This window comes from Centroberyx gerrardi, chromosome 15 (genome assembly GCF_048128805.1).
Source record: "Centroberyx gerrardi isolate f3 chromosome 15, fCenGer3.hap1.cur.20231027, whole genome shotgun sequence".
NCBI classification, from domain to species: domain Eukaryota; kingdom Metazoa; phylum Chordata; class Actinopteri; order Beryciformes; family Berycidae; genus Centroberyx; species Centroberyx gerrardi.
This window is the reverse complement of record NC_136011.1, coordinates 25,640,228-25,664,613: the sequence shown is the minus strand read 5'-3', so window position 1 is coordinate 25,664,613 and position 24,386 is coordinate 25,640,228. Positions and strand designations below refer to the sequence as shown.

Genomic DNA, 24,386 nt, shown 5'->3' with positions numbered 1-24,386 from the left:
TGCATCACGCTTTTAGGGCTACGTGACGAAATGAGTGATAGAAACCCACACGGAGGAAGAGAAGGGGGAGAGAGAGAGAGAGAGAGAGAGAGAGAGAGAGACGCTGAGCAACAACTGGTTTCAATTGGGACACGACGCACGGCCTGGCACCCGGGGAACGTTCTGGAGCCGAGTTTAGCGTTATGAAAAAAAACTACACATTAATTCATGACACAGGGTTTGCTTTAAACAAAATGTAGACGAAATAAAATAACAGAAGAGAATATACAAGTCAGCAAATTCAACACATTTGGGGTCTATTAGAGTCCTTTTGATGTTCCTGGGCTATGAAATTATAATCCGGTGCTTACATGGACGATATAATCGTTGTTTTCCAAATTAGGCTTTGAGGCTTTGCACCAAAGAGGAAAGTCGCTCCACAAAGGCATGACTAGGACGATGATTGGGAAGATAAACGCTGACTTCTACAGGGGTAAGATACCGAGGGAATCTTTTTTTTTTTTGTGTGTTTTTTTCCACCTCTAACCCTAAATGAAACACCAGCGCATGGCCGACGAACTCCAGAGAACATCACAAGTGAGGTAATCCAGAACACATGCTCGGCACGCAAACGGTTAACGCCGGCGTTTGCCAGCTCCTCCAAAAACTGCAGCTTTTAAAAATGAGCAGAACTTGTTTATTCAGAGCTCTGTGAAAAAGAATAGCACAGCACCCTGGGGAGAACGAATGCCAAGTATTAAAAACCCAAGAGCCTCGACTTGCAAAAAGGATATGTATTTTTTTTTTATTTTTTTTTGTGCTTTCTCTTTTTTTTTTATTTTTTATTCTGTAACAAATTCCACTTGAAAATATAATTAGAAAGTGGTGGGGGGGGGGGGGGGAACGGCAAACTATTGCATTAGCTGTAATTGAACAAAAGAGCGCTTTGCCTGCTGGGAGGTGGCCGCTCGGCCCCATGGGAAAGGGGGCGGGGCTGAGACAGGGCCTGGTGGCATCTCCGCGGGGACGGGGAGTCTATTTATAATCACAGTCCGCCCTCGGACGGAACAGGCCCGGCACTGATCTAACACGCAATTAATACACACACGGCTGAGATCACACAGCCCACACACACACACACACACACACACACAATACATACACATACCGTACACACACACTCTTTGGGTCGCACAGCTTGTAGACACACACACTTTTCATCTACCCTACGCAAACACACACAGTGACATCATTCAACGCCAAACTCACAATCCCAACTTAACAAACACACACACACCTTGACCACAAAACACACAGCGTCCAAAACACACACACACACACACACACGCACACACACACACCCTGTGCCAACATGACTACAGCACACAATGGAGAGGCCCACCTTCGAAATATGGGATATGTAAATTCACAGATGAATAGATGCATAAACAGAGAGCTGGGGGAGAGAAAGAGGGAAAGAGAGGGCGAGAGAGAGCAAGAGATATATAGAGAGAGAGAGGGAGAGAGAGAGAGAGAGAGAGCAAGAGAGAGAGAGAGCTGTCCCTCTGCACACACAGCAACACACTTGATTTATTCAATGTCCCCTTAATGAGCCGCCATGGATTTACTCTCTCTCTCTCTCTCTCTCTCTCTCACTCTCTCTCTCACTCTCTCTCTCTCACTCTCTCTCTCTCTCCCCGCCCCTATACACATTTTCCTCTCCCTGTATGTTTTCTCTCCTCATCCCTCTCTCCTTTTATTCCTCTATCTCTCTGCTCTTCCTCACTCTCTGTCTCCTTTTTCTTGCTCTTTTCTTTCCTCCTCTCTCTCTCTCTCTCTGTCTCTCTCTCTCTCTCTCTCCCTCTCTCTCTCTCTCCAGTGCAGGATGTAGATTAATTCAATGCTTAATTGTTTAGTAAATTCAATTTTCCACATTCTATTCTGCCTAGCTTTAGCTAAAGTTCTTAAATCTGCCGCGCCGAGCCCAGGGAGCCCTGTTTGTGAGCCATGCATACCTTTTTTCTTTTTTCTTTTTTCTTTTTTTTTTTTTCATTACCATTTTTCTTCCCTCCGCCACCCTAATTCGCCATGAAAAGATTTTCCTTGCTGGAAATTCTGATTCCGCTATGATCGGCGAGGCATTCCAATCCAATGCATTCTCATTGTGCCGCGTCTAAGATGCGAGGGGGGCTTCCCTTCCTCGCTGTGCCAGGCCCATATCATACAAGCGCTCATGCAAGAAATGTTGCCTTGCCAATTCATTTGCAATAATAAAGAAAATGGTTAAGGTTGTTGTGCTTTGCCCCCCCCCCCCCCCCCCCCCCCTCCTTCCTGCCCCTCCTCCCCTCTTTCCTAGACTCTGAAATATCTTTTGTGATGATATGGATATTTACTTTTCACTCTGTGCCAGTGAGCGTGCGGGAATAATCATATGTGCATACTTACGGCACAGACATAAATATCCAAATAACCCCCACACATACACTCTTCGGCGGCGGTACGTCTGAATCAAAGATGACAGTCGGGCTACTCCATCCCCCAGAATGCTTTGGTGCGTCTGTGCTCTGTGGTTGTTTTCTCTAACACTGTTCCTGACCTTTGCGGCAGTGCTGTTTCCTCTGGCTGGAAGTTGGACTCTACCAGGACGCCATGTGTTGCGCCGGCTAGATGGCCTGCAGTGACTCTGGACACATTCTCCCGCTCACCTGAATGCTGATGGGCCGGCTGATAGTGAAAGGGGCTGAAAGGCCGGCTATTGTAAACTCCTGTTTACTTTGCCTTCCACTGTGACTAGATAAAGCCGGGATCTGCCTCTCTGATAACCGGCCAGGCAAGTGGCTGCTCTCTCCTCCCCGCTCCTCCCCTCGCTGCAATATTAGTGCTTCCAAAATGAAAAGAGGGGGTGATAATGGTATGCGTGGTGCAAAAAAAAAAAAAAAAAAAGAGAGAGCAAAAGATCCCCTCCTCCTCCCTCCCATTCTGTTCTGCACTCCCCTTCCTCCCTAACTCTTCACAATAGACAAAGAAAGGAGAAATAACCTTATAATTGCTGAAGGGGGTGAGAGAGAAAACTGGATTTGGTCTCTTGAGCAAGTAAAGTATGCTACATTGAATAGCCTTCAGGTACACTTCAATCGGCTTTTTAAAACTGGTAGGTTAACCTCATAGAGACAACCAAAGATAATTACATGTTTGAGATAATTACCAGAGCTTTCAAAGTCCATTTAGATGACACTCTCGGTAAATGACAAAGTGATTCTCTCTCTCTCTCTCTCTCTCTCTCTCTCTCTCTCTCTCTCTTCTACTTCTGCTCTAGCTACAGACTCCTTGTTTACTCCCTGTGAGCTGAAATCCAAACAAAAACATTAACTCGAGTGCTCTCTCCTCCACGCTATCTAACCCCAAACAAAGCATATTTCTTTTTTCGGTTGTGAATGAAAAGGCGGGCGTAATTTCATAATGACATGTTTTGCTGTGGTTTCGTTAGCCTAGCCTAGCCGGCTCAGCCTCAGCCTCAGCCGCCGCTGCCGCCGCTGCGCTGGGATCTTCTCGCTGGATCCCTTGGAGACGGGCTGTTTGTGACGGTGCCCATTGTCAGAGGCTCGCAGGGGGTTAAGGGGGAGAGGAACTTTCCATTAGCTAAGTACACATGTGTTAAGCCAGGTTATTGTTTACTTAGCCAAAGAAACCACAGCGGGCCTCGGGGACAGACATGGCCGCCCATCACAAGCAACATGAGACACAAGCCAAGAACTCTTATTCGCAATTGGGATCTTGTGGCTATCACAACAGTGTATCTGTGACACAGTGCGGTTACACTAAGCACTACTTTCCACCAATAAGGCATTTTAGGTTCAGAGAGGAGGATTCCATACGAGCTAACACGCATTTACAAACGGTTATTAATAAATCAACTGAAAAAGTTGGGATGCTAGTTCTCCACTCACATGCATTGTGAACGTCTAAAAAGAAGGAATATATATGTATATAAGTAGCTCCGGACGTTCCTATTCTTTGAAGTCCCTCTGGCCTTGATTTGCTTAATCAGAATCACCCCTACTTGCTATTCCACCACAATAATGAAGAGGCTAAGAAACACACGAGTCACGTGGTCGCCTCTTTGTATCACTTGTTGAATCCTTAACAGCCGCCCCGCATTCACTCCCCAATGGAAAAAAAGGAGTTTAGGGGAGGGGTGGGTCGGGGGGGGGGGGGGGGGGGAGAGAGGAGGGAGGGAGCGAGTGGGGGTCAAACCTCTCCTCTATTCAACTACAAAGGCTGCCATTACCAACAATCACCACGATGATTCAAAAGTTTGTATTAAGAACAGCAGCGTGCCACTGTAGGAGAGAGGGACAGAAAGAAAGAGTGGGAGAGAGAGCGAGTGTGCGCCTGGTAAGTCGGCTGTAACTCGATCCATACTTCAACGAGAAGCGGATAGATTAGCGATAGCGGTGTACTGATTAGGAAAATAGTGGCTGACCCGGGCGGTCAGGGTTTCCATTGAGTCAGAGGGGGGGCAGGGGTCACTCTTTTGACCGGCAGAGTTACCTAAACCAACACTGCTGGGTCTCACTGACCTGGAAACCAGCGCTTGTATGGCCAAACAGTGCCAATTGTTGGGAAAAAGATACCGCGATAGCACTATCAAGAGTAAATTCTTACACAGTGACCACAACACTGAGCTCACACAAACAGGGTTTGTTTTGGAAAGATTGTGAGGCACACAAGCAAAACAGAGAAGGATCCCAAACGTATAGAAGTTATTTCAGATTGTAGGCTATGTCACATTCTATTAACATGATTTCAACAGCATAAATCAGCAAGTTTTATTAAACACACACTGCTCTGCAAATGTCAGTTCCTCATAGCTTCTTCTATATAAAAATACCTCTCTACCAAATCAACTCAACACATCAACTGCTGAGTATTCATAATCATTTAAGACCGTCTCACGTCCACAAACAGTCAGAAGAATTTTTTTCTTTAAAAAAAAGGAAAATTCAATTATTTCCAGCCCCACTTCAGCCTGCATGGCTCAATCAAGTAGAGGAGCTCTTGAGACTTGGAGTGAGTCCTCAGCACTATTAGTAGTGCTCTGCTCTACAGCGGAGAGCCAGGCCCTCCGAGTTCATTAGCAAATTGCCGCGCCCCTCCCCGTGCTCTCTGCGCAATTAAAGGCAACTGTGCAAACGACGCACGGCGGCGTGGAAATACCTCCCGCTTCTTTTCGCTCGGGCCTGGGAGCGGGTGAGCATGTGTGCCGGGCAAATAGGCGACGCAATCAGCAAGGCAACTGCAGCCACATTTCACAACAAGAGGACTAAGACAGGCTCAACCAGCTCCACCGTGGACACAAAGCTTTTCCACATTAAAAATCCACATGGTTGAAATCTGATTGTGCCTTTAGGTTTGTATGCAGCCGAGCTCAATGCAGAAAGTCTATGTATCACGCAGCAACTGGAAATGCGCTGCTCAAGTGAAGAAATGAGGCAAATGTGTTAGGAGTTAGAGAGCATGGCTCTCCAGGGAGAGGCAGGGAAAGGGTTAAGGAAGTCCAACTGGTGCTAACCAGTCACTCCACTCACATAGCACCTGAGGGGGGTGCTGCATTTATCAGGCCAGTCTGAACACACACACACACACACACACACACACGCACAAACATACACACCAAGACATACACAAATATGCATACACATGTGGACACATGCATGCACACAGCTCATGCACATTTGTACACAAACACACACATATGGAATATGCACACACACACACACACACACACACACATACACAAATACACACAGAAGGGTGAGCCCAAACTGGCTGGGCTGCATTCACAAGCCAGCACAGAGCCTCTCTGACTTTTTCACCTCTCAGCTATGCTCTGCTTTCTTTTGAAAGGGGCGCCCAGCGTCCCTCCATACTTGCCTGCATAGGCAGGCTAACAAAACAATGGCAGAATGTAAAGACGGAGTATTCAGAATATTACTGATATGACGCAAGGGTGCATTATGCAGCAAGAAAGTCAGCATTGTTGGATTGTTGAGTTTAATAAATTCAAAGTATTTTTTCCTCTGACATTTTTTTTTCTCTGCTACAGTCGCCTCGCCGGAATAAATTGGTTTATGAATAAATGAGCCTCCCTTCTCCCTCTTGTTAACATTGTTCTTTTGTGCAAATTCTCAACATTTTTTTTCCAGTCCACTTCAACTTTATGCCCGAGGGCATATATTAAAAATACATATGGAACGAGATAATGCACACACAACGCAAATTCGTTAAGGATGTCACTGCCTAACAACTGCAGATAAGATGTCACACAGAAAATAGCCCACAAAATTCAAAAAATATATATTCAGCCGCAAGTAAGTCATGAAGTGCAGTGCCATTAAATTGACAATATATGTATTCAGCAGTGAGAGGCATGCACCCTCTCCCACTGCCTGTTTGGATATGCCCATATACACACAGCCTGCTGCTGCTGTGGACAGCCTCTCCATGTTCCCCTGCTGCAGGATCAGCCCATCCCGCAACACACCACATCTGTCAAAAAGTTTTCCCAGGTCCATTTTGATGCAAGCTATACCCATAGGTCATGTATACTGTTCTATCAGATCATCACTGTAAACATAAGCTTATATGGTTTTGCCCTGAATTGGCTATACGTAGGGACCATCATTATATTAAAATAGGCCATGTCTTCATGGTACAGTCAATTAAAGATCCGCATCAGTGCCCCGAGCACAACATAATTTTCTTCATATACCTAGAAACCCAAGGGTTTTAACACACTCTATTTCCATATCTATACCATATGGCTTCATTTCGTGTCCTGACCTATCTATAAAAAACTTTTTTTTGACAACTGAATCCCCAGAGAATACAACAAACCATTCAAAGAGACACTTAAATGCACAAGTGGCGTCTGTGTTATTTAATTCTGCTTCTGGATTAAATGAAGTATTATCTTCCGGGTGATCTTGCTCATTTCCATAATCAGACATAAGGGCCGGGGATGGAGCAGCGCGGGGCGGGGCGGGGGTCTTCCCTGTCGGGCCCCAGTCCGCTCCCAGTCCGGCCATTCAGCCCGGGACATAAAAGCTGGTGGCTGTCTCTCTCTCTGGAGCCCTCCACTCACACCAGCCACTCAACCATATGGAAGTCCGCGGATTTAAATTATTTAGCCTAATCGCTTCATTACTTTTTATGTCGGCCTATCCAGCTAATCCCTTTAATTTGGACACTTGGTTTTTTTTCCCTCATCGGTATCCATAGGTCACACACGGACTTCTCGCCGAGCCGTTCTTTAAAACACAGCGATAATATTTTTGGAAACATGAGCTAATGCCATCATACACAGGCCTGCTATCTCGCGCACAAATGAATCCCACTATTAATGGCCGAAAATCCAGATTTGCATAACTCTAATCATCATTGCTGTTATCATTATTTAACGGCAGTGTATGGACCATTAGGGTCATGCCTGTGCGCACACTACAATGTCCCCGGAGTGCCAACAGTCAGTGGAGCACATAATGAAGGCTGCGGTTATCTCTGATATCTGCACAAAAGGAAACACTCCCTAATCTACCTTTAATACCCGCTGCCTCTGTAGCTTTCAAAAATAAACCTTCTTACTAGCGCTGAATCTCTGCGCTCTGAGCGAAAAAAGGGGAGAGAGAAGGGGGGGGGGGGGGGGGGGGGCTCGATAAGCAATGTGCACTCATGTCTAAGGAAAAATACTGACAAGACGCGTAATGAACCGTGAACTCCAGTGGAGAAACCAAGGCACCTAAACCACAGTCTCCATCCCATCCTGCTGCTCTCTCCTGGGCTAGACAACAGAGAGGCGCTGATAACGCTTCGTTTTGATTAAAAAAAAAAAAAAAAAAAAAGAAAGAGAGAGAAGAGAAGAGAAGAGAGGAGAGGAAGGGGAGAGAAAAGGGAGAGGCACTAAATTAAAATCGACATGAAACAGGTCAAGTTTATGGCGATGCTTTTTCGAGCTAATCTTCCCAGGTCGGTTCCGGGATCAAGTCTTAATGGGCCAATAATAGCAACATTATTCAGAAAATTTTTCATTCCGATGGATGGAATGTAAAACGGCCTTAATCATATGCAAATAACAGCGCAGCGGAGTAGTGACCCAGAATAGCTGAATAGCCAGCAGGGAGAGCGCGCGCGCACACACACACACACACACACACTAATACACAGAGAGAGAGAGAGAGAGAGAGAGAGGGAGAGAGACAGAGAGAGATGTACCTGATCAAGGGGCCCCGATGATCTTGTGATTTCCTCGCTGTCTGATTTTGATCCGCCCTCTCTGTCGTCTATGACCAAGTCGATGGGCATCTTGCCTTTCAAGCAGCTGATGTACCGGTGACAGAAATTATCACACAGCTCGTGTACCTATAGAGGAGCAGGGAGAGGCACCAGACAGTCACCCAAAAGGGACATCACCGCAGAGAATAGTGACATGTGCAACCACAACACCCCCCACATACACACACACACACACACACACACACACACACACACACAGCCTATACAAACACACACCAGCATTTGACATGGAAAAGGCCCCCAAACGGTTTTGACGCAATATAAACAAAGCAAAGTTCCTGCATCTAAAATATTTGACAACAAAACTTCCCACACCCGCTTATAAAGGCTTAACATGTGGAGCAACGACTGATGACTGATATAAGATTATAAGACTGATATAAGATATTATTATTGTTTGACAAATTATCAGACTTAGTCACAAAACGCACACAGCTTAGAAGGATCGTTGGTCCTGAGCTACTCTCCTGATGTGTTTTTTTTTTTATATGGCCTCCAAATAACTTTTTTTTTGCGATTTTTGCTTGATCTTTACTCTCTATTTAAATTATAAAAAACTACAAATGCTGGACTCACTCGGGCTGAGGTGTGTCCAATGCCGAGGCCGAGCCGTTGTTGCAGCGCGCTCCACCCAGACTGTGATTTAGATGAACTTTATTTTTCCTCCTCTCAAAATAGAGATATCGTCGAAAATTGACAGTGACAAGAGGGCTCAGGGGCTACAACGCACTCAACACCCGTGTTAAATTCATCATCGGTGCCCCGGGTAGTGGCCATTAGAGGAGGGTGACCCGCTTGACTGACATTTAAGGTAAACTGTTTAATTTCGTCTACTTATTACATTATCACTGGCGACCCATGCGGCGCATCTCATCGCCCGAGAAACCAAATTGCAAGCTGAGCAGAGAGCTATTCTCCTTTATAGGAAGGAACATAGAGAATTATAACCCACCTTAAACTTAATTTACTCTCCTTTGTATTTACAGAATGGAGTTTACTGTCTTTTTATTTACTACTATGCATACAGGCATACAGGCATACAGGCTACCAGCTCAGGATTTGTGCGCGCAACCGCAGTGCGTGCAAAGGAACAAACGTTTTAAATCGTTTTTTGCAAAGCTTTTAACAGCTAAAGAAACTTACAGGATTCTTAATGTTAAAATGTACTGTACAGGCTACGGTAGCCCATCTGATAAGGAGAAAAATAAAGTCTTCCACCCACTGCTGCCTATCCACAGATGGCTGCCTGGGGCCTTTTGCCCTCCACAAAGGATCATTTCTAAAATCCGCAAAGTTAGGCTATATGTTTCACCTTGCATGCAATTTCTGCCAGCATTAAACTTCATTAGAACATGCAGGGAGATTTGGGCACAGAGATATCCGTTCCAGTTGTAACAGCTTGCGTCGTGATTAAACGCGGAAGAGAAATGGCCCCATGATTGATTTTGACGCTAATTATAACCGACTAGCAAAAATACATTTATGCAAATATAGCCCATAGGTCTGAAGTGGCACACTGGACAGAAATGGCGAGAGAATATTACCTTCTCCAGCTCCAGAAGATGAAATCGTAAAACTTGAATGGCTTGAATCATCTGAAAAATTAAAATAACAATAAAAAAAATGAGCTGCACATCTCTTGATATTAAACAGGCACGTTTTTCTCAATACAACTAACTGCAGACGGGGAAAATATTCATATGAATGGATTTTATATGGAACTGATATTAAACTTCGACGTTATTACAATATGGAGACGTGGCATACAGACTGGCGCTGCAATAATCCTGAGAGTCAGGGATCTATTAGCCATCAACTAGTGAGGAAAATGTTACTTTGATTTCATATTGAAAGTCTCAAACTGTACAAAGTGAAAACCATTAATAGAATAACTTTCCAGACGGAGTTCAGAGGTTTGTGACAGCTGTCTAATGGCGGCCCTTTATCTGCAGAGACAACCGGGGGCCATCATGATATCAAACAGTCCAGAGTGAGGAACATCACCTCCAATCCTGCTGGAACTTTTCAGCAGCACATGCCTCTCTGAGCCCGTGAAGAAACATGCAAACAAGCCCCGATATGTAGGAATATTCAAAAGTAGCCCAACTCTAACAAATTGGGTACGAACCCTATTTATATATTTTTAAAAAATCAATATTTAGCTTACCAGATTATCCAATTCTGGATTCGATGAAAATAAGGGCTTTTCTGCCCGAATCTAAAAGCAAGAAAAGTAAATTCTTAAAAACAATAACATGAAAGATTTTAATAATGTAATAAGGATATGGAGTAATAATGCCATAATAACCTACAGCAAATACGCTATGTGAAATTTAAACACTTTTTGAAAGCTTACTTTTATTAATGGATAGTGTTTCAGTCTTTTACAATGCAAAATTAACTTTATGCACACAAGTCAGAAGTCCATACTTGTGCGTGCAGGTAAGAGCTCATCCAGCCCAAACATGTGAAGTGTAAAAAAAAAAAAAAAAAACTCCAACTTTCCTGACCTGTTTTGCAAACACTGCTATGTCTTCATTGAAAGATTCCGATGAACAGACGTCTCCTCCTGCCACCCCGGGCTCTCTGGGGGTGCAAGTCGCTAATTCACATTTCTCAAAAATCAGTGCAAGCAAGGGGAACAGGGGGTGCCTGGGAACACACACAATAGCAAATGTCACCAGAGAGAACAGCGCCGGGGTCAAGACTACTCCAGGCTAGATTTAGCCAGCCATGCTACTCTCCAACAACTCGCCCATGGGGACTGCTGCTGCAGCCCGTGCTATTATATTATGCAGAGGCTTGGAGAAAGGCTGCAAACAGCGGGCAGACTTCTGTGATTAAATCTAGGCGTGCCTAATAGCATAAAAGCTTTAGAGTCAGTCAAACAGTTTCTTGCACAGGTCTCCGTTTGGATCACAGCATCATCGCATGTCTTTGTTTGGCGAAATCTAGGAAGCTTTAGTCTCCTGAAAGCGTATATTTACTGTTTATTTATTGTTTACAAGTCTTCAGAGTAAATAAATGCAGACTGTAATGTGTTGAGAATAATACGGCGCTCCCAAAGTTGTGCCAGTGTGGCGTAAGATGGTCAAATTATTTTTGGCATGTTCAGCCACCGTGCAAACACCATGCTTAGAAATTTTAATTAACTCCTCTAAATTAATAAATGACATGCATATATGGGATTTTCCTTTGAACAGAATATATTTTTAATTTGCTACAGCCTTGCACATTAAGCACAATTAATTAAAATAATTCCCTTCATAAGAGAGAAGGTAATTATTAGGCCGAGGCTAAACAATGAAACTTCAAAAAACTAAGCAAGTTAAATTGTATAAATTATGAAAATGCCCATCTTCACTGGACATTTGTCTTACAATTATTCTATAGTGTGAAATATGTTTTGGACTTGAATAATAATAAACGGCAGGATATTCATGGGATACACGAGTGGAAAAAATACCTACTTTTCTTTTAACACCTCTAATATTTGTTCAGTCTTGGTAAACGTGGTGAACTTTACTTCTCTGCAAAACATTACTTTCCAAATTGCGTAAAAATAAAACAACAACAGATAACCGAGCAGCCACTTCCTCCCAGTCCCTCTGCAAGCAGCTCGGGCTTCAGTGTCTTGCTCAAAGACACTTCGCCGGGACGCACGGCTGTCGGGGAGGGGGGATTGAACCGGTGGTTTTCCGGTTACGGGACGGTCTCTGCACCCACTAGGCCACCCCGGCCGCCCCTCTGGGCCTGGCCGCACGCCTGACTCCCGGAGTGCGAGTTTCCCTACAGACCGGAGGCTTGCACCTACCCGTATATGGCGTCTTTATCTCTCTTGAGAGCGTCGTTAACGGAGGAGCCCATACTGGGAGGCATGGTGTTGGTGTGGGCGGTGTGCGGGTACTGGTGGGAGTGCAGCTGGGGCCCGTGGTTGAGGTGCACCGCCTGCATGGACCGGGCGCCGTGCGGGTCTCCGTACATGGTGGTCGGGATGCCCACCCCGTCCATCCCGTAGTGGGGCAAGTCTTCGTACTGCACACAACAAACACGCGGGTCCACAGTGAATATAGATATAATATGGGTGTAAATCGATATATATTAAACACTGCTTTTTAACTTTGCTATAAACAATAAGTCGGTCCAACTTTAGATGTTTTTGATGTGGGAGAAGTGAGTCTTGAAGTTTTGTTTTGCTTAAAACAAGTGGGGAGAAAAGTGCCGATGTGCTGGGATAGTTTCATTTGTTTCCAGTGCAAGTCGACCTGTTTCAACAATTCTCTTAATTCGAGTGTTCTTGATACAAGTGGACTAATCTGCTTTCTTTCAAAATATTGTCACTTGTTGTAACTGCATTGGAAACAAGTGAAATTAATTTCCCTCACTGGCAGTGTTTTTATTATTCAATTTTAAAGAAAACAAGATTTTAAAACTGAATTTAATACTAAATGTCTTGTTAAGGTGGACATTGTTTGCAGTGGAGAAGCTACAGCAGTTTATATTGAAGTGGAGGAGACTAGTTTTGTTCCAAACTTATTCACTTTGACCCTTGTAGCTCTGTGCGCAGAAGTTCACTACGCAGCCATTATAAATAAAGCTAAATAATTCTGAATTATTCCACATAATGTTCAAACGCATTGTATAACTACAAAGCAGATATGAATACAACAATATGGCTCAATTATGATTCTTATCAGCCAGGTAGTATTTGTGTTTTTAAACGCATAAGCCTGGTGGTCCGTGTATTCAATATGTACAACAACAAAATGCCCTAATCTCGTTAATTGCAGTGTTTTCTAATTTTAGAGGCTCATAATTATGCAGCATGTTATTACACATCAAGCACACTGCTGATTGGTGTGCGCTACAAACGCAATTAAACGGGTGTTGTGTTTTTCAGACGATGTTCACTGAAGTTGGTTATACCTTCAACTTTTTTCACGTGTCAGTTTTGAGCTAAATAATGTGCAGTCCCGTCCCGTTCACCTCGAAATCAGCCTGGCGCTTATTAAACACGCTGTTGCTTTGTTTTAAAGGCGGAGATATTGAGTCAGGCCTGCTAAAACCTAAAAAAAAATATTCTATATTTGAGGTCTGCTTCTTTAACAAATTAATGAGAGGCTTGAATTATTGATAGTGCTCTCTGGAAGTGACAAAGTAGTGTCGGGGAAAGTGAGGAAAAGGCATTATCACTTAAAGCCTAACATTTCGACCCTAAAGCCAAAGAGGTGCAAACCCAGCGTGATGCTGCTCCAGTGCCAAACTAAGCAGCTAAATGTTTCTAGTCTGTTCCCAACATCTCTGCTTTTACCATGTTTACTCTCCATGTGAAGATCCTAGCCGCTGTCCCTGTTCTGCAGCAGTCCTATAGGAGTATATGAATCAAAGCATTTGTCATCACCTCATTACTAAAAACTGCCTCACTGGCATTTTGCTAATATTCCACGTTTTCCCCTAATTTTCGGAATTAAAGTATATTCCTATAGGCGATGAAGCATAACTGATGGTAAAATATGGATTTCTTTGATCATAAATACTCCACTCGATATGAAATCATGACGAAATCGACTTTTAGGAGAAATGTGGAGATTTGTTTTGCCGCTATGCCCTCCCCCATTTCGCTTCCAGTAACTGGCCTGTCATAACTAATCTAAAAAAAATAGCCGATATGAGATATGATCACGCTTCCAATGTCCCTTAGTGGGCCGGTTTGTGGAGCAAACGAGTGCGTCCGTGCGTAATACCGTGCCAAAAGACGCAAAACATGAAATTGTGTCTCCATGTGTCGGGAAGACGAGAGAAACTTTCGCCGCGAGTGAGTGTGTGTCTGTGTGTGTGTCATTAAGCCACGTTACAGTGCAGGATTGCATTCAAGCACAGTAGACTTAGAGAAACTTTTTTGGGGGGATTGCCCTACGTACCCGTTGCGCCATAACCCTCCTCACTCCCTGGTCTTCCTTTCAGTTTAGATATATCCCCTCTGAGGCCAGGGTGGAGAAGAAATGAAGAAAGAAAATCCAAATAAACGGGGAGATGTTTCAACCAAAATCCCGTATGCCTTTTTTTCCACGGAACGGTGAAGCCAGCCCCCGCTCTCTGCGCAAGTTTAGCCCAGGCGCGGCGAATAGGTCCTCGGCTATCCTCGGGACAGCGGCACCAGGCTCCTTTTCCAAAACCAGGATGAAAATAAAATACCCCCTCAAACAAAACTAGCGACTCTCATGGCTTTTCGCCACTCCGCCTGTCAGTCAAAAAACGCGAGGGCTTGTCAAAAGTACCGGATGAATGATGGTCCGACGCGCGTCTCCACGGGATCGGCACCACCTAAATGTTAATGGTCACAATCACAGTTAAAAAATGAAGCAGCTCTCCTCTCGTTTTCTTTGATCACTCTCGGCTCCCGGCTTGATTTTTTTATGCAAAAGCGTCTAGAGGAGATCAAGAGGAGGTGGGGTGATAATTCTGGCTTAGGCTTTCTTAAAGGAGCCACGATCGATGCTGTGCGTGTGTGTGTATGTGTGTGTGGATGTGTCTGTATGTGTGTGTGTGCGTGTGTATGTGTGAGCCGCCTGCCCGTTTGTGTACAATGGATGTGTGTGTTGAGCTGAGGAGGAGTGGAGGATCTGGACCAGACTGCTGAAACCCGGAAGTAGTGGTGGCCATAACAGGTCGCGTCTTACACAACGCACCGGGCTGCAGCAAGTCGTGCAGAGAGGAGGGGGGGTGGGAGGACCCAGCGAGCCCGGCCAGCCGCACCGCGAGCTGGAAGAACACACGAATAACCACAATATCTCCACCAGCGTCTATAGCTGTATGTCGCTTCTACTCATTAACATGCTTCATTCTCAGCCCAGACTGATCTGTAAGCTCGAGACCATCTGCGTGTTTTCTCTTTGCGACTCGTAGCGCAGCTCGGCGCGTTCAGCATCCCACTTTTCTGCTTGTAAACAGTTTATAAATGACATAAGCAGACAGTTTTGAACTTTGATGTCAGATGCTGTCAACTCGGCAACGTCCCGTGATTAGTTATAGCTTATCAGGGCAGAGCTGGTGTTTCTGAGGCGCAGGTTAAATTGTGATTAGATATTTGGAAATTGATAATGTGCATCAGTCCCTTAATGGCCAGTTCTGTCAGCAAAGAGAACAGACACTGGGAATTAATGAGCTATGGACAGAAAAATTAAGCTAGTTAACCATAATAGTTTACATGCAGACCTAGTCTAGTTAGGCTTCTATCAGATTATCAGCAACATATCTGCTATGCATCTCCACTACAGTATACTGTATATTGTTATTGTATTGTTGCATTATATAGGCTATTGTTGAAGCCAAGTGAGCAGTCAGTCTCGGGGGTTTAGGCCTCTATAGCTGCTCACTTCCATAGGTTACAGACTATTTGCTATCCACCTTTTCATTAGTGCACATGAGGTTTATCAATGACAATGCAACGCCTATAAAATGCATTGCAATGTGTCTCCTCCGGATAAAATAGCCATAAACCATGAAACTTTTGTCAAGCTGTTTGTGTCAAGAGTGGAATCTTTTCTTTAATTTAGAAGACTTTAAAATGTAGGGCATTTTGTGAAAGCAAACATAGTCCATTAAAAAAAAAAGTTAAAAAAAATAAATAAAATAAAAATGTAATTAATCTACATCTTAACATTGAGTTGTGGTTTGACTGCTGCGTTTAGAAGTAAATCATCAAAAGGTTCTGGCTTTTCAAAACATGCTTTATGCCTAAATAGTAGTGAGCACGCCGGCCGTCCCGCTCCCCCGCAGCAGCGCTGAATGGGTCGCTCCAGTCTGCCACGGCTGTCCAATGGCAGAGAGGCTCAGGGATGGGAGCCCCCTATTGGCTCTGCTCATGATCGATCCTGAGCTGATTGATCGGTTTTAGGCCACATTGGCGAGGAGGCGCAAAACAAAACATCGCCTGCAAATGGAAAACACCAACTTTGCATTTCTGTCAGCTTCTATAGGCTATAAATTCACCAAAACACCGAATATTTGACCAAGATCTCTCTCTCTCTCTCTCTCTCTCTCTCTCTCTCTCTCTCTCTCTCTCTCTCTCTCTCTCTCTCTTCTCTCTCTCTCTCTCTCTCTCTCTCTCTCTCTCTCTCTCACACACACACACACACACCAATTTGCACATCTCTTACCTACACTTCCCAAATGCACTCACACTTTGATAAAAACTACTCAAAAGCAAACTGATCTTCACTCGGATTAAGAAATTATCAACTTTCTTCTGTCTAACCAGATTATGGTTTTATTCATCCAACTTTTGCCTCTGCGTAATGAAACCTTCACTAAAGCTTCACGGCTGGCAGTGCCGAGGCGGTAAAAGTTGGGTCAAATATTGATGAGGTTCAATTTATGGAGGGGAAACTTTTATTCTCGAGTGATTCCAGCAAAATTAATGAAATGAGTGAGGCAGTGCGTGGGTGTAAATTCGACGAAAGAAGCTCGAATTTACCATTTTCTCCAGTTAGTGTGTATATTTGATTCCTAACCAGGCTGTAGTCGAGGCTAAACCTACTTAAATTCAGTTTATCCAGCTTTTTAAATTGCAGAGAAGAGTTTATCCACCTTTTTAACCTGACTTAAATATTTATGAGACAAATCCATAGTATAGCCTACTTTATAGTAAGAAGTATCAAAATGGTGTAAGTTATATGAAAATAGGGACCTTTAAGAGGGGAACGCATTAATGAATGATTTTCAGAAATTATAATTGTTTTTTGTTGATATTGGTGTTTGTTTTCCTCATGAGGATCAACAACTGGAGGTCACATAGTTTACCCACCTTTTTATTTATTTGCCACTACATCACACACGGATGGTGAGCGGGCAATAGAGCCATATTATCTCCTGATTATGCTCATAAGGTGTTGCTGGTCGGTGACAGGCTGTTTGAAGTTTTTCCTGAGCAGCGTCCCGTCATCGATCATCTGCCCCCGGTGCCAGAAACGGTGTCATAACATGATAATGCGGGCTTCGCACATTCAGCGGTGATTCCCGTGGTAAAACCCGAGCGGTGGGATCCGATGGGGCAAATTTACAGGCATGAAATTACTATTAAATCCCCCTGCAGCCCGGCCGGCGAGGCTCCGGGGGGCGGACAGTGGAGGAGCCGCGAAGCCGCGCAGGACGCACGGACTTTTACGCACAGAGACACCGGAGAAATAATAGACTGTGTTAACTTGTGCGCGTCGAGTTTGTTAATTTAAATAATTTGTGGGTGAGTAGAAGCTCTCCTTCTCTCGTTTTTAGATTTCTCTCGGTGTATTAAATGATAAACAACTCTGAAGATTATTATTGTCACTGAGATATTCTGGGAAACGGACGCTCTTTCGCATAAAACGAGAAGCTGTTGTTAAAAATCAGTTTCGGCCAATTTTGGGTGTTTTTCTAAAGCGCAAAGAGGACAGAATACTGCATGGTAACTCTCTTCACCACAAGGTAAGCTGAATTAGTGGGTCAGTGAGAAGAACCTAGGCTAAATTAACATGAAAGGGGATCACGTCAGCGCCTGGCCACTGTAAAATAACCAGAATGGCATTATAAAGTCATTAAGTTGCTTCAATTAGCGTCTATAAAAGCAAACTAGAGCTCTACTTTCACTCTTTAAGTTGCTCTTTCGTGAGGGTCAGCGCGTTTTGGCATCCTGAAAGAGAGGAGGGGGGTAAATACCGTCATTTCTGTTTAATCCGCTTTGCAAGGACGGTAATGCTTTGAGTCGTTTCAATAAAATCAGCAGGTATTACTCTCAAACGGGCAAATGTAAATTGACAGCGTATTTGACTGGGGAAACAATTCGAGCCGTTATTAGACGGCCTACACACGCTGACTTGTTACATTTAGAGTATTTAGGGCAAAGAAAAGTTGTAGCCTTTATGTTAGTTCTTAATCCATAATTGTGCTAAAAATTCAATGTCGAAGAAATTAATTCCTCACCAGATTATATTATTTCATAGTTTTCCCACCAGTTATTGTTAAGATTAGAGAAAATGTGATTTAAAAAAAAACATATTGCAAATTGAAAACATTAATTCTGATATTTGGTATTTTGAATAAGACCAGCCCAGGTGATTAACTCTTATATTATTAACTCTTATATTGTAGAGATCTGCTGTATCGCTGCAGTCTGAAACAGGGCAGAAACAGGGAGCAACTGGCAGCCTGAGGAGTCAAACTGAGGTCAAACTTTTTGCAGCCCTGCAGCTCTGCGCCCAAACGTGTTGGGATCTGCAAAGGCCAGTCTCTCTGCTTTCTGTCACTGCAGCACACACACACACACACACACACACACACACACACACACACACACATACACAGACAGATAGATCTGCTTCACCGTCAGGAAAGTTTTCACAGCTTATCTAATTACATGAAACTACTAGTATATTATCGCCTGTCAAAATACCCAGCCGGCTTCATTAGGGTTTAGTCTCTGACTGCCATGCTTGGGTATGAAATTATTCAGTCAGTAAGGCGCGTGGCATTGTGCAATCAAATGATTTTTCTGCCCTCGGAGATTTATTTTTAAAGTTAGTGTATTGAGGTAAAGTGCGTGGTATAAAATGCATTTACTGTCAAATGTCAGATGAAAAAAATGAGTGTATTGTTTCATTTATCTTCCTTATCGTTTGCACCTCGCTATTATTTTATGAAAGTGTATAAATTGGAATTATTTTATGTAAAGTTTGTCTCTAATTAATGTAACGCAGGCGGATGGTGTGAAGTTTTTGCTGCTGTTCGATAAACTGATGTTGAGGAATTAATGTAGGTTGATAAACTCCATCCACTAATATCCCGGCAACACAGTTATATGGCAGGGAAAACATCATGTTGAAATATTACAGATGTGTGCTTTATAGTCTAAAATGATGACTGTGAATTGACAATGGCATAATCTGTCACAATATTCATTCCAAACGACGAAATCAGTTAAAATCATATCTCGAGGAACTATTTCTTCCCCCTGTATTAACTTCTGCTGGATCCTGGTAAGTTGGCCCCAGTGTTCCTCTGAGCTCCTCTCGCCTCCACACACATTAATGCTTAATCATGTGCGCCTTCTACCGGAGCTCCAGGAAATTACATTTAATGGAGAGAGGGAGAGGGAAAAACTCAATTTAGATAATTACAAATAAAAACCAAAGTAAAACTCCTGCAAAATACATTTATGCTGACGTTTCATTACTGCAAAACTATCAGTTTATTTTTGATGCACTGTCAGAATTTCAAACCTGCATACTGCATTGAGAGGCTTTTTCCACATCAGAATATACTGGTTCAGCCTTTAGAGGACTGAGTTGTTATATTTTTAACGATCTTTGTTCATGTAAATTATTTGAAATGTTAATAAAAAATATAATGAAGTTATTTATTTTTTGGTTTGTTGCCTCTTATTGCCCATGCATGTCAGTTTATGTGTTTGGTTTATGGTTTATTTGAAGCTGGTTTTGAAATTGTAGTGTGATGCTGAATGAAGAGTTTGGTCTGCTCATTACTTTTGCTTCACAGTTCATGTAAAAAGCAGAGTTTGGTGCAAAAGGTGCATTAAGTGACATTTTGGCAGAAAATGAGTATTATTACTGTATCTATCTGAAGGTCAAAAGAACACATTTGTAACTTTAAACAAAATTTAAATAAATTACAACATCCAAAAGATAGAAGTCTCCAAGACTCAAACCCTGGATTAAATTTGGTGCAAAAACGGCATAACTGCATTTAAAAGCTTTTTATAGAATATCAGCTTTCTAAATCTTAATCTGTGTAAAACAAACTGTTCCTATGCTTTGAATAAAAAAGATGCAATCATTTAAAGTTTTGTTTTTGTTCTGCAACAAAGACAGGAAAATGTTAATAACATCTCTTTTGCTCTAAGCAATAGAGATATAGATATATCTTGTGGTAAAGCATTATAAATGGTATAAACAGATAGGAATATAAGAGCTGCTTCTATGTGACACTCACACTGACATCAGCACATCACACCTATAGATACATATGTGATGAACAGCTGCTTTCCTATGGTGAGAACTGTGTGAAATTAGATGCACACGTAGCCTACACCCCCCACACACACCCACACACACACACACACACACACACACAAATATAGACCAATAAACATATAGACATGCAAATATAGACCCATAAACATGTAGACATATGCACGCACGCACACACACACACACACATAGACCAATAAATATACAGACATATGCTCACACACTCACACTCACGCACACACACAGACATGTACACACACACACATACGTACACACATGCACAGGTACAGACACATACAGACACCTGCATGCACACACACAAGCAAGCACACACAAAAACCCACACAAAATAAGCACACACACACACACACACAGCAGCGGTTCTATAATAATAGCTGTGCTGAATGCTGCCAGTCAATTTTCACATTGTGCCACTGGCCACCGGGTCACCAGCTCCACTTTTCCTCTCAAAGGCTGCTGAGTCTGAATTAACCCCACAGATAGATAGAGAACTCATCGCTCTATCACACACACCTCCTTACCTCCCTCCCTCTCTCTCTCTCTCTCTCTCTCTCTCTCACAGTGTCTCTCTCCCTCCCCTTCCAGCGGCATTTGTCACCGCCGCTATTATTTCAGGTGTGCTAATGGCATCGCAGACACTTTTTCTGAGAGAGAGATAGCGAGGAGAGACAGAGGAGAGAGTGAAAAAAGGAAGGAAAGGAAGGGAGGAAGGGAGTGAGAGAAGGGAGGAGGGTGATTTCATCCAGTGGATCATCATCATCATCATCATCATCAAATGAACCCCTGTATCTCCTCTCTCCCCCCCCCCAAAAAAAAAGCAGGGGTGAAGGAGTGGGATGAGGGAGAGGTGAGGGGTGTCATGTGTTGGCCAGTCGCACCGTTCAGGGTGGGGGGAGTGAGGGTGAGGGTGAGGGTGGGGGGTGGGGGGGGGGGGGGAGTCTCACACCTCCCAGGGAGACTGTGAATTGATCAGCACCTCAGAGAGAGAGAGAGAGAGAGAGAGGGAGGGAGAGAAAGTGAGAAAAAGAGAGTGGGAAAGCAGAGAGATGAAGGATGACGAGGAGGGGAGAAACTGTAAAAAAAAACCAGGAGGAGGAGAATGGAGAGATAGGGAAGGGAGGGAGATAGGGAGGAAGGAGGGAAGGAAGGCTGCAGAAGAGGTGTGAAGACTCATCTCTTCCTGGATGGGTGTGAGGCAGGCTGGAGAGCAGAGCGGCCTGGGAGCGCAGCATAGCCTGGTGGTAATAAACCAGCAATCCCAGTAGAGAGACATCCAACAGGCTATAGGCTATATGATCATATGAAGGGTTTCACTCCAAAATGTTACACATATGTCTGTTTGCTGATGTTCGTAGATCAATATTTCAATCATACAGCAGGTTACAGCCTCAAAAATGTTACTGTTTTGTAAGTCAAGCGTCTCTAGATAGTTTTAATTCAATGGCATCGATCATTTTGTCAGAGTAGATATTGTAAAATGAAACTCTTCACATACAGAAGTTTGCCTCTTTATGTATTAGACCAGTGAATTAACTTAGCAGAAAAATATGAAGGCAATGCGAGGTCCATATCTGATAATCAATGCAAGTGATATTTAATTTTATTCAAGTGTAATGCTCATATAGGCTTTTAACCCACTCTGCATCCACATATTACAGTGCAATTGATTACAATATAAATTTGAATAACTATTACCTGAAGATGATCATTTGATATCTTTAAAATACAGAGGGTCCGGTCTGTGAAAGCATTTTCATTTTGTTCATTTTGTTTTGGTCTTCAGGCGGCTTCTACTCTTTGAAAAGGACTATAATGTGTTTTAATGTTGTGATTTGGTGCGATCAATCATTTGCGAAAGCAGGTGTCACTTTTTTCACACTATATATCTCATTTCAGAACAAAAGTCTTCACAGACTCTTAAAGTAACTCACACTTACAAAGTATACTGGCATTTTCTGCAGGCTTTACAAACAAAGCGTTCAGATGTCCAGTGAAACTGTTCCTCCAGATGATGGCAGGTTACGTGCCAAAGTGGCCGGTAGAGGAGAGAAACTTCACCACAGCCAAACTTTACCAGCATTTGTCTTGTGGCTGGTGTTTATCTCCCAGCCTGCAGTAAACAAACACATGGTCAGCGGTCACACCTGCAGTGGCAACACACACACCACACAACCACAAAGTGACACTATGAAGGGGATGAAGGTGACGAAGCTTATCAGTCCCCACTTTTATTGTTTTTGGACAATATGGAAGTTAATTCCAGCTGCACATGAATTCTGGAAGGAATAAAGAATCATTACTCTATTGAACATCATTAAAATGAAGAGAAGTCAGGCTGTAAATTCTATCTTTTTGTCAGCCAAGGACTTTAGTTACCCGCTATATTTATTTTGCGAAGTGTTGTAATTTACGTTTTTGCTTTCCCTCAACCTGCCTTGTCTACTTCTACTTCAGTTAGTGATTTGCTACATTTCCCAGAATGCCTTTCAACAAACCCCCGGAGAACAGGCGTGAACTTATTGTATTCATCTGTGGCTTTTACTTGTAGGTGGAGAGAGAAATAGCGATAACATAATAAGAGCAAGAGAGCGAGAGTATTTCAAGTTGAGAAAAAGCGAGAGTCTTACTCAAAACACAACCTGTCTTGTGGCTGCATTGCATTCTGGTCTATTTTCTGCTATCGTCAGTGGAGAAACTGGTCTCTCTCTTCTTCTACGATGGATTTCTCCCTGTATGATTGTTGGTGCAAAATGGCGGCTCTAGAAAGAAGCCCTCGCTCTTTGATTCTGAGGGACTGACACCAAAACCTGACGTTTACCGCTGATGTTTTAGATCGCTGAAACATTTTCTGCTCTCAAACTCCGTTGTAGCTGCTGGAAACATCTCAATGTGACGTCACTACATCTACATTTAGCCAGTCATCCTCAGGAATAAGAAAAATTCACCACCAAACAACAAAATGGTCATAAATTTCTCCAAGCTTTGGTATTTCTTCGGCTCCAATTGTGTGGATTTACAAGTAAGTAAAATGTGATGGTGTGTGTGCATGTGTGTGTGTCCGTGTGTGTGTGTGTGTCCATGAGTAAATATATATCAGGTCAGGTACTTGTGCACCAGTTCAGCACTGGGGCACCAGTCCATCCTGGTAGAAGTGAATCAGATTACCAAACACGCTGATTGGCTGCAGCGGGTTGCTACAGCACCTACTCCCATCTCTCCTAAACAAAGTTATCCCTAGCGAAGGCCATGTAAAGGTCAGCGGTCACATCATCTCGCCAAAGATCCCCTCGTATACGTCCCTGCACGATCCTAATAAAGAGACTTTCAGAGCATAAATTCCTGTCATAACAACAAATGTCAGAGTTAAAGTGATATACAGCGGATTGGCTCTGCTGTGCGCTAACTGTGGTCTTGTGGCTATAAATGAAAGCAATTATATACTCCCATATAACAAAAAAAAATAATCCACCCAGGCTTTTCAAACTTGTTCTCTTGTTAAAGTTCTTCTCAACTCGCATGCAAACTGTCAAAGAATCAAGGTAGCGTGATTTGTTGTAAATTTATTCCACTTAGCTTTTGTTAATTATCACAACTGTCATAACCATCAAAAGACAACAACAGACGACTTGGCGCGCGTTAATGTTTGACACTTCTATCTTTATACCCTTTGTTCTGTCGCTCTTTCTTTCCTCCTTTGTTTATCGCACATTACACCACACCTGCTTCGGATAATTATTCCTCTCTCTCAATCTCTTTCTTTTTCGCTTCGTCCTTGAATTTCCAAGTGCAGACAAACCTGTAAATTTGAAGATTTCTGTTCCAAAGAGCCATATATCCATTTTGGCGGGGGGGGGGGGGAATAATCATCACCTGAAGTTTGTCATTCCGTAAATTATGGAGCATCTAGTCAGTAAAAGTGTTTGTGTTTTGTCTACCAAGGACTTTAGCTGCCTACTATCTTTGAAAAGTTCCATAATTTGTTTTATTTTCTATGAATCATTTTGCAAGAGCAGC

The 24,386-nt window shown here is 43.2% G+C and overlaps 2 protein-coding genes across 2 annotated transcripts in view; both read right to left on the bottom strand.

The window, feature by feature from the left end:
• meis1b (Meis homeobox 1 b) overlaps nt 1–14,945 on the bottom strand; it is a 96,076-nt gene extending 81,131 nt beyond the window's left edge. The window contains 6 exon segments of the mRNA XM_078288581.1: nt 8,251–8,397; nt 9,876–9,926; nt 10,499–10,549; nt 10,842–10,983; nt 12,146–12,366; nt 14,253–14,945. Coding sequence (XP_078144707.1) covers nt 8,251–8,397; nt 9,876–9,926; nt 10,499–10,549; nt 10,842–10,983; nt 12,146–12,366; nt 14,253–14,264 — 624 coding nt within the window. The 5' untranslated portion in view covers nt 14,265–14,945.
• The window catches only part of ugp2b (UDP-glucose pyrophosphorylase 2b), a 409,818-nt gene that overhangs the window by 9,442 nt on the left and 375,990 nt on the right, over nt 1–24,386 (bottom strand). The gene's annotated exons all lie outside the window — the stretch shown is intronic.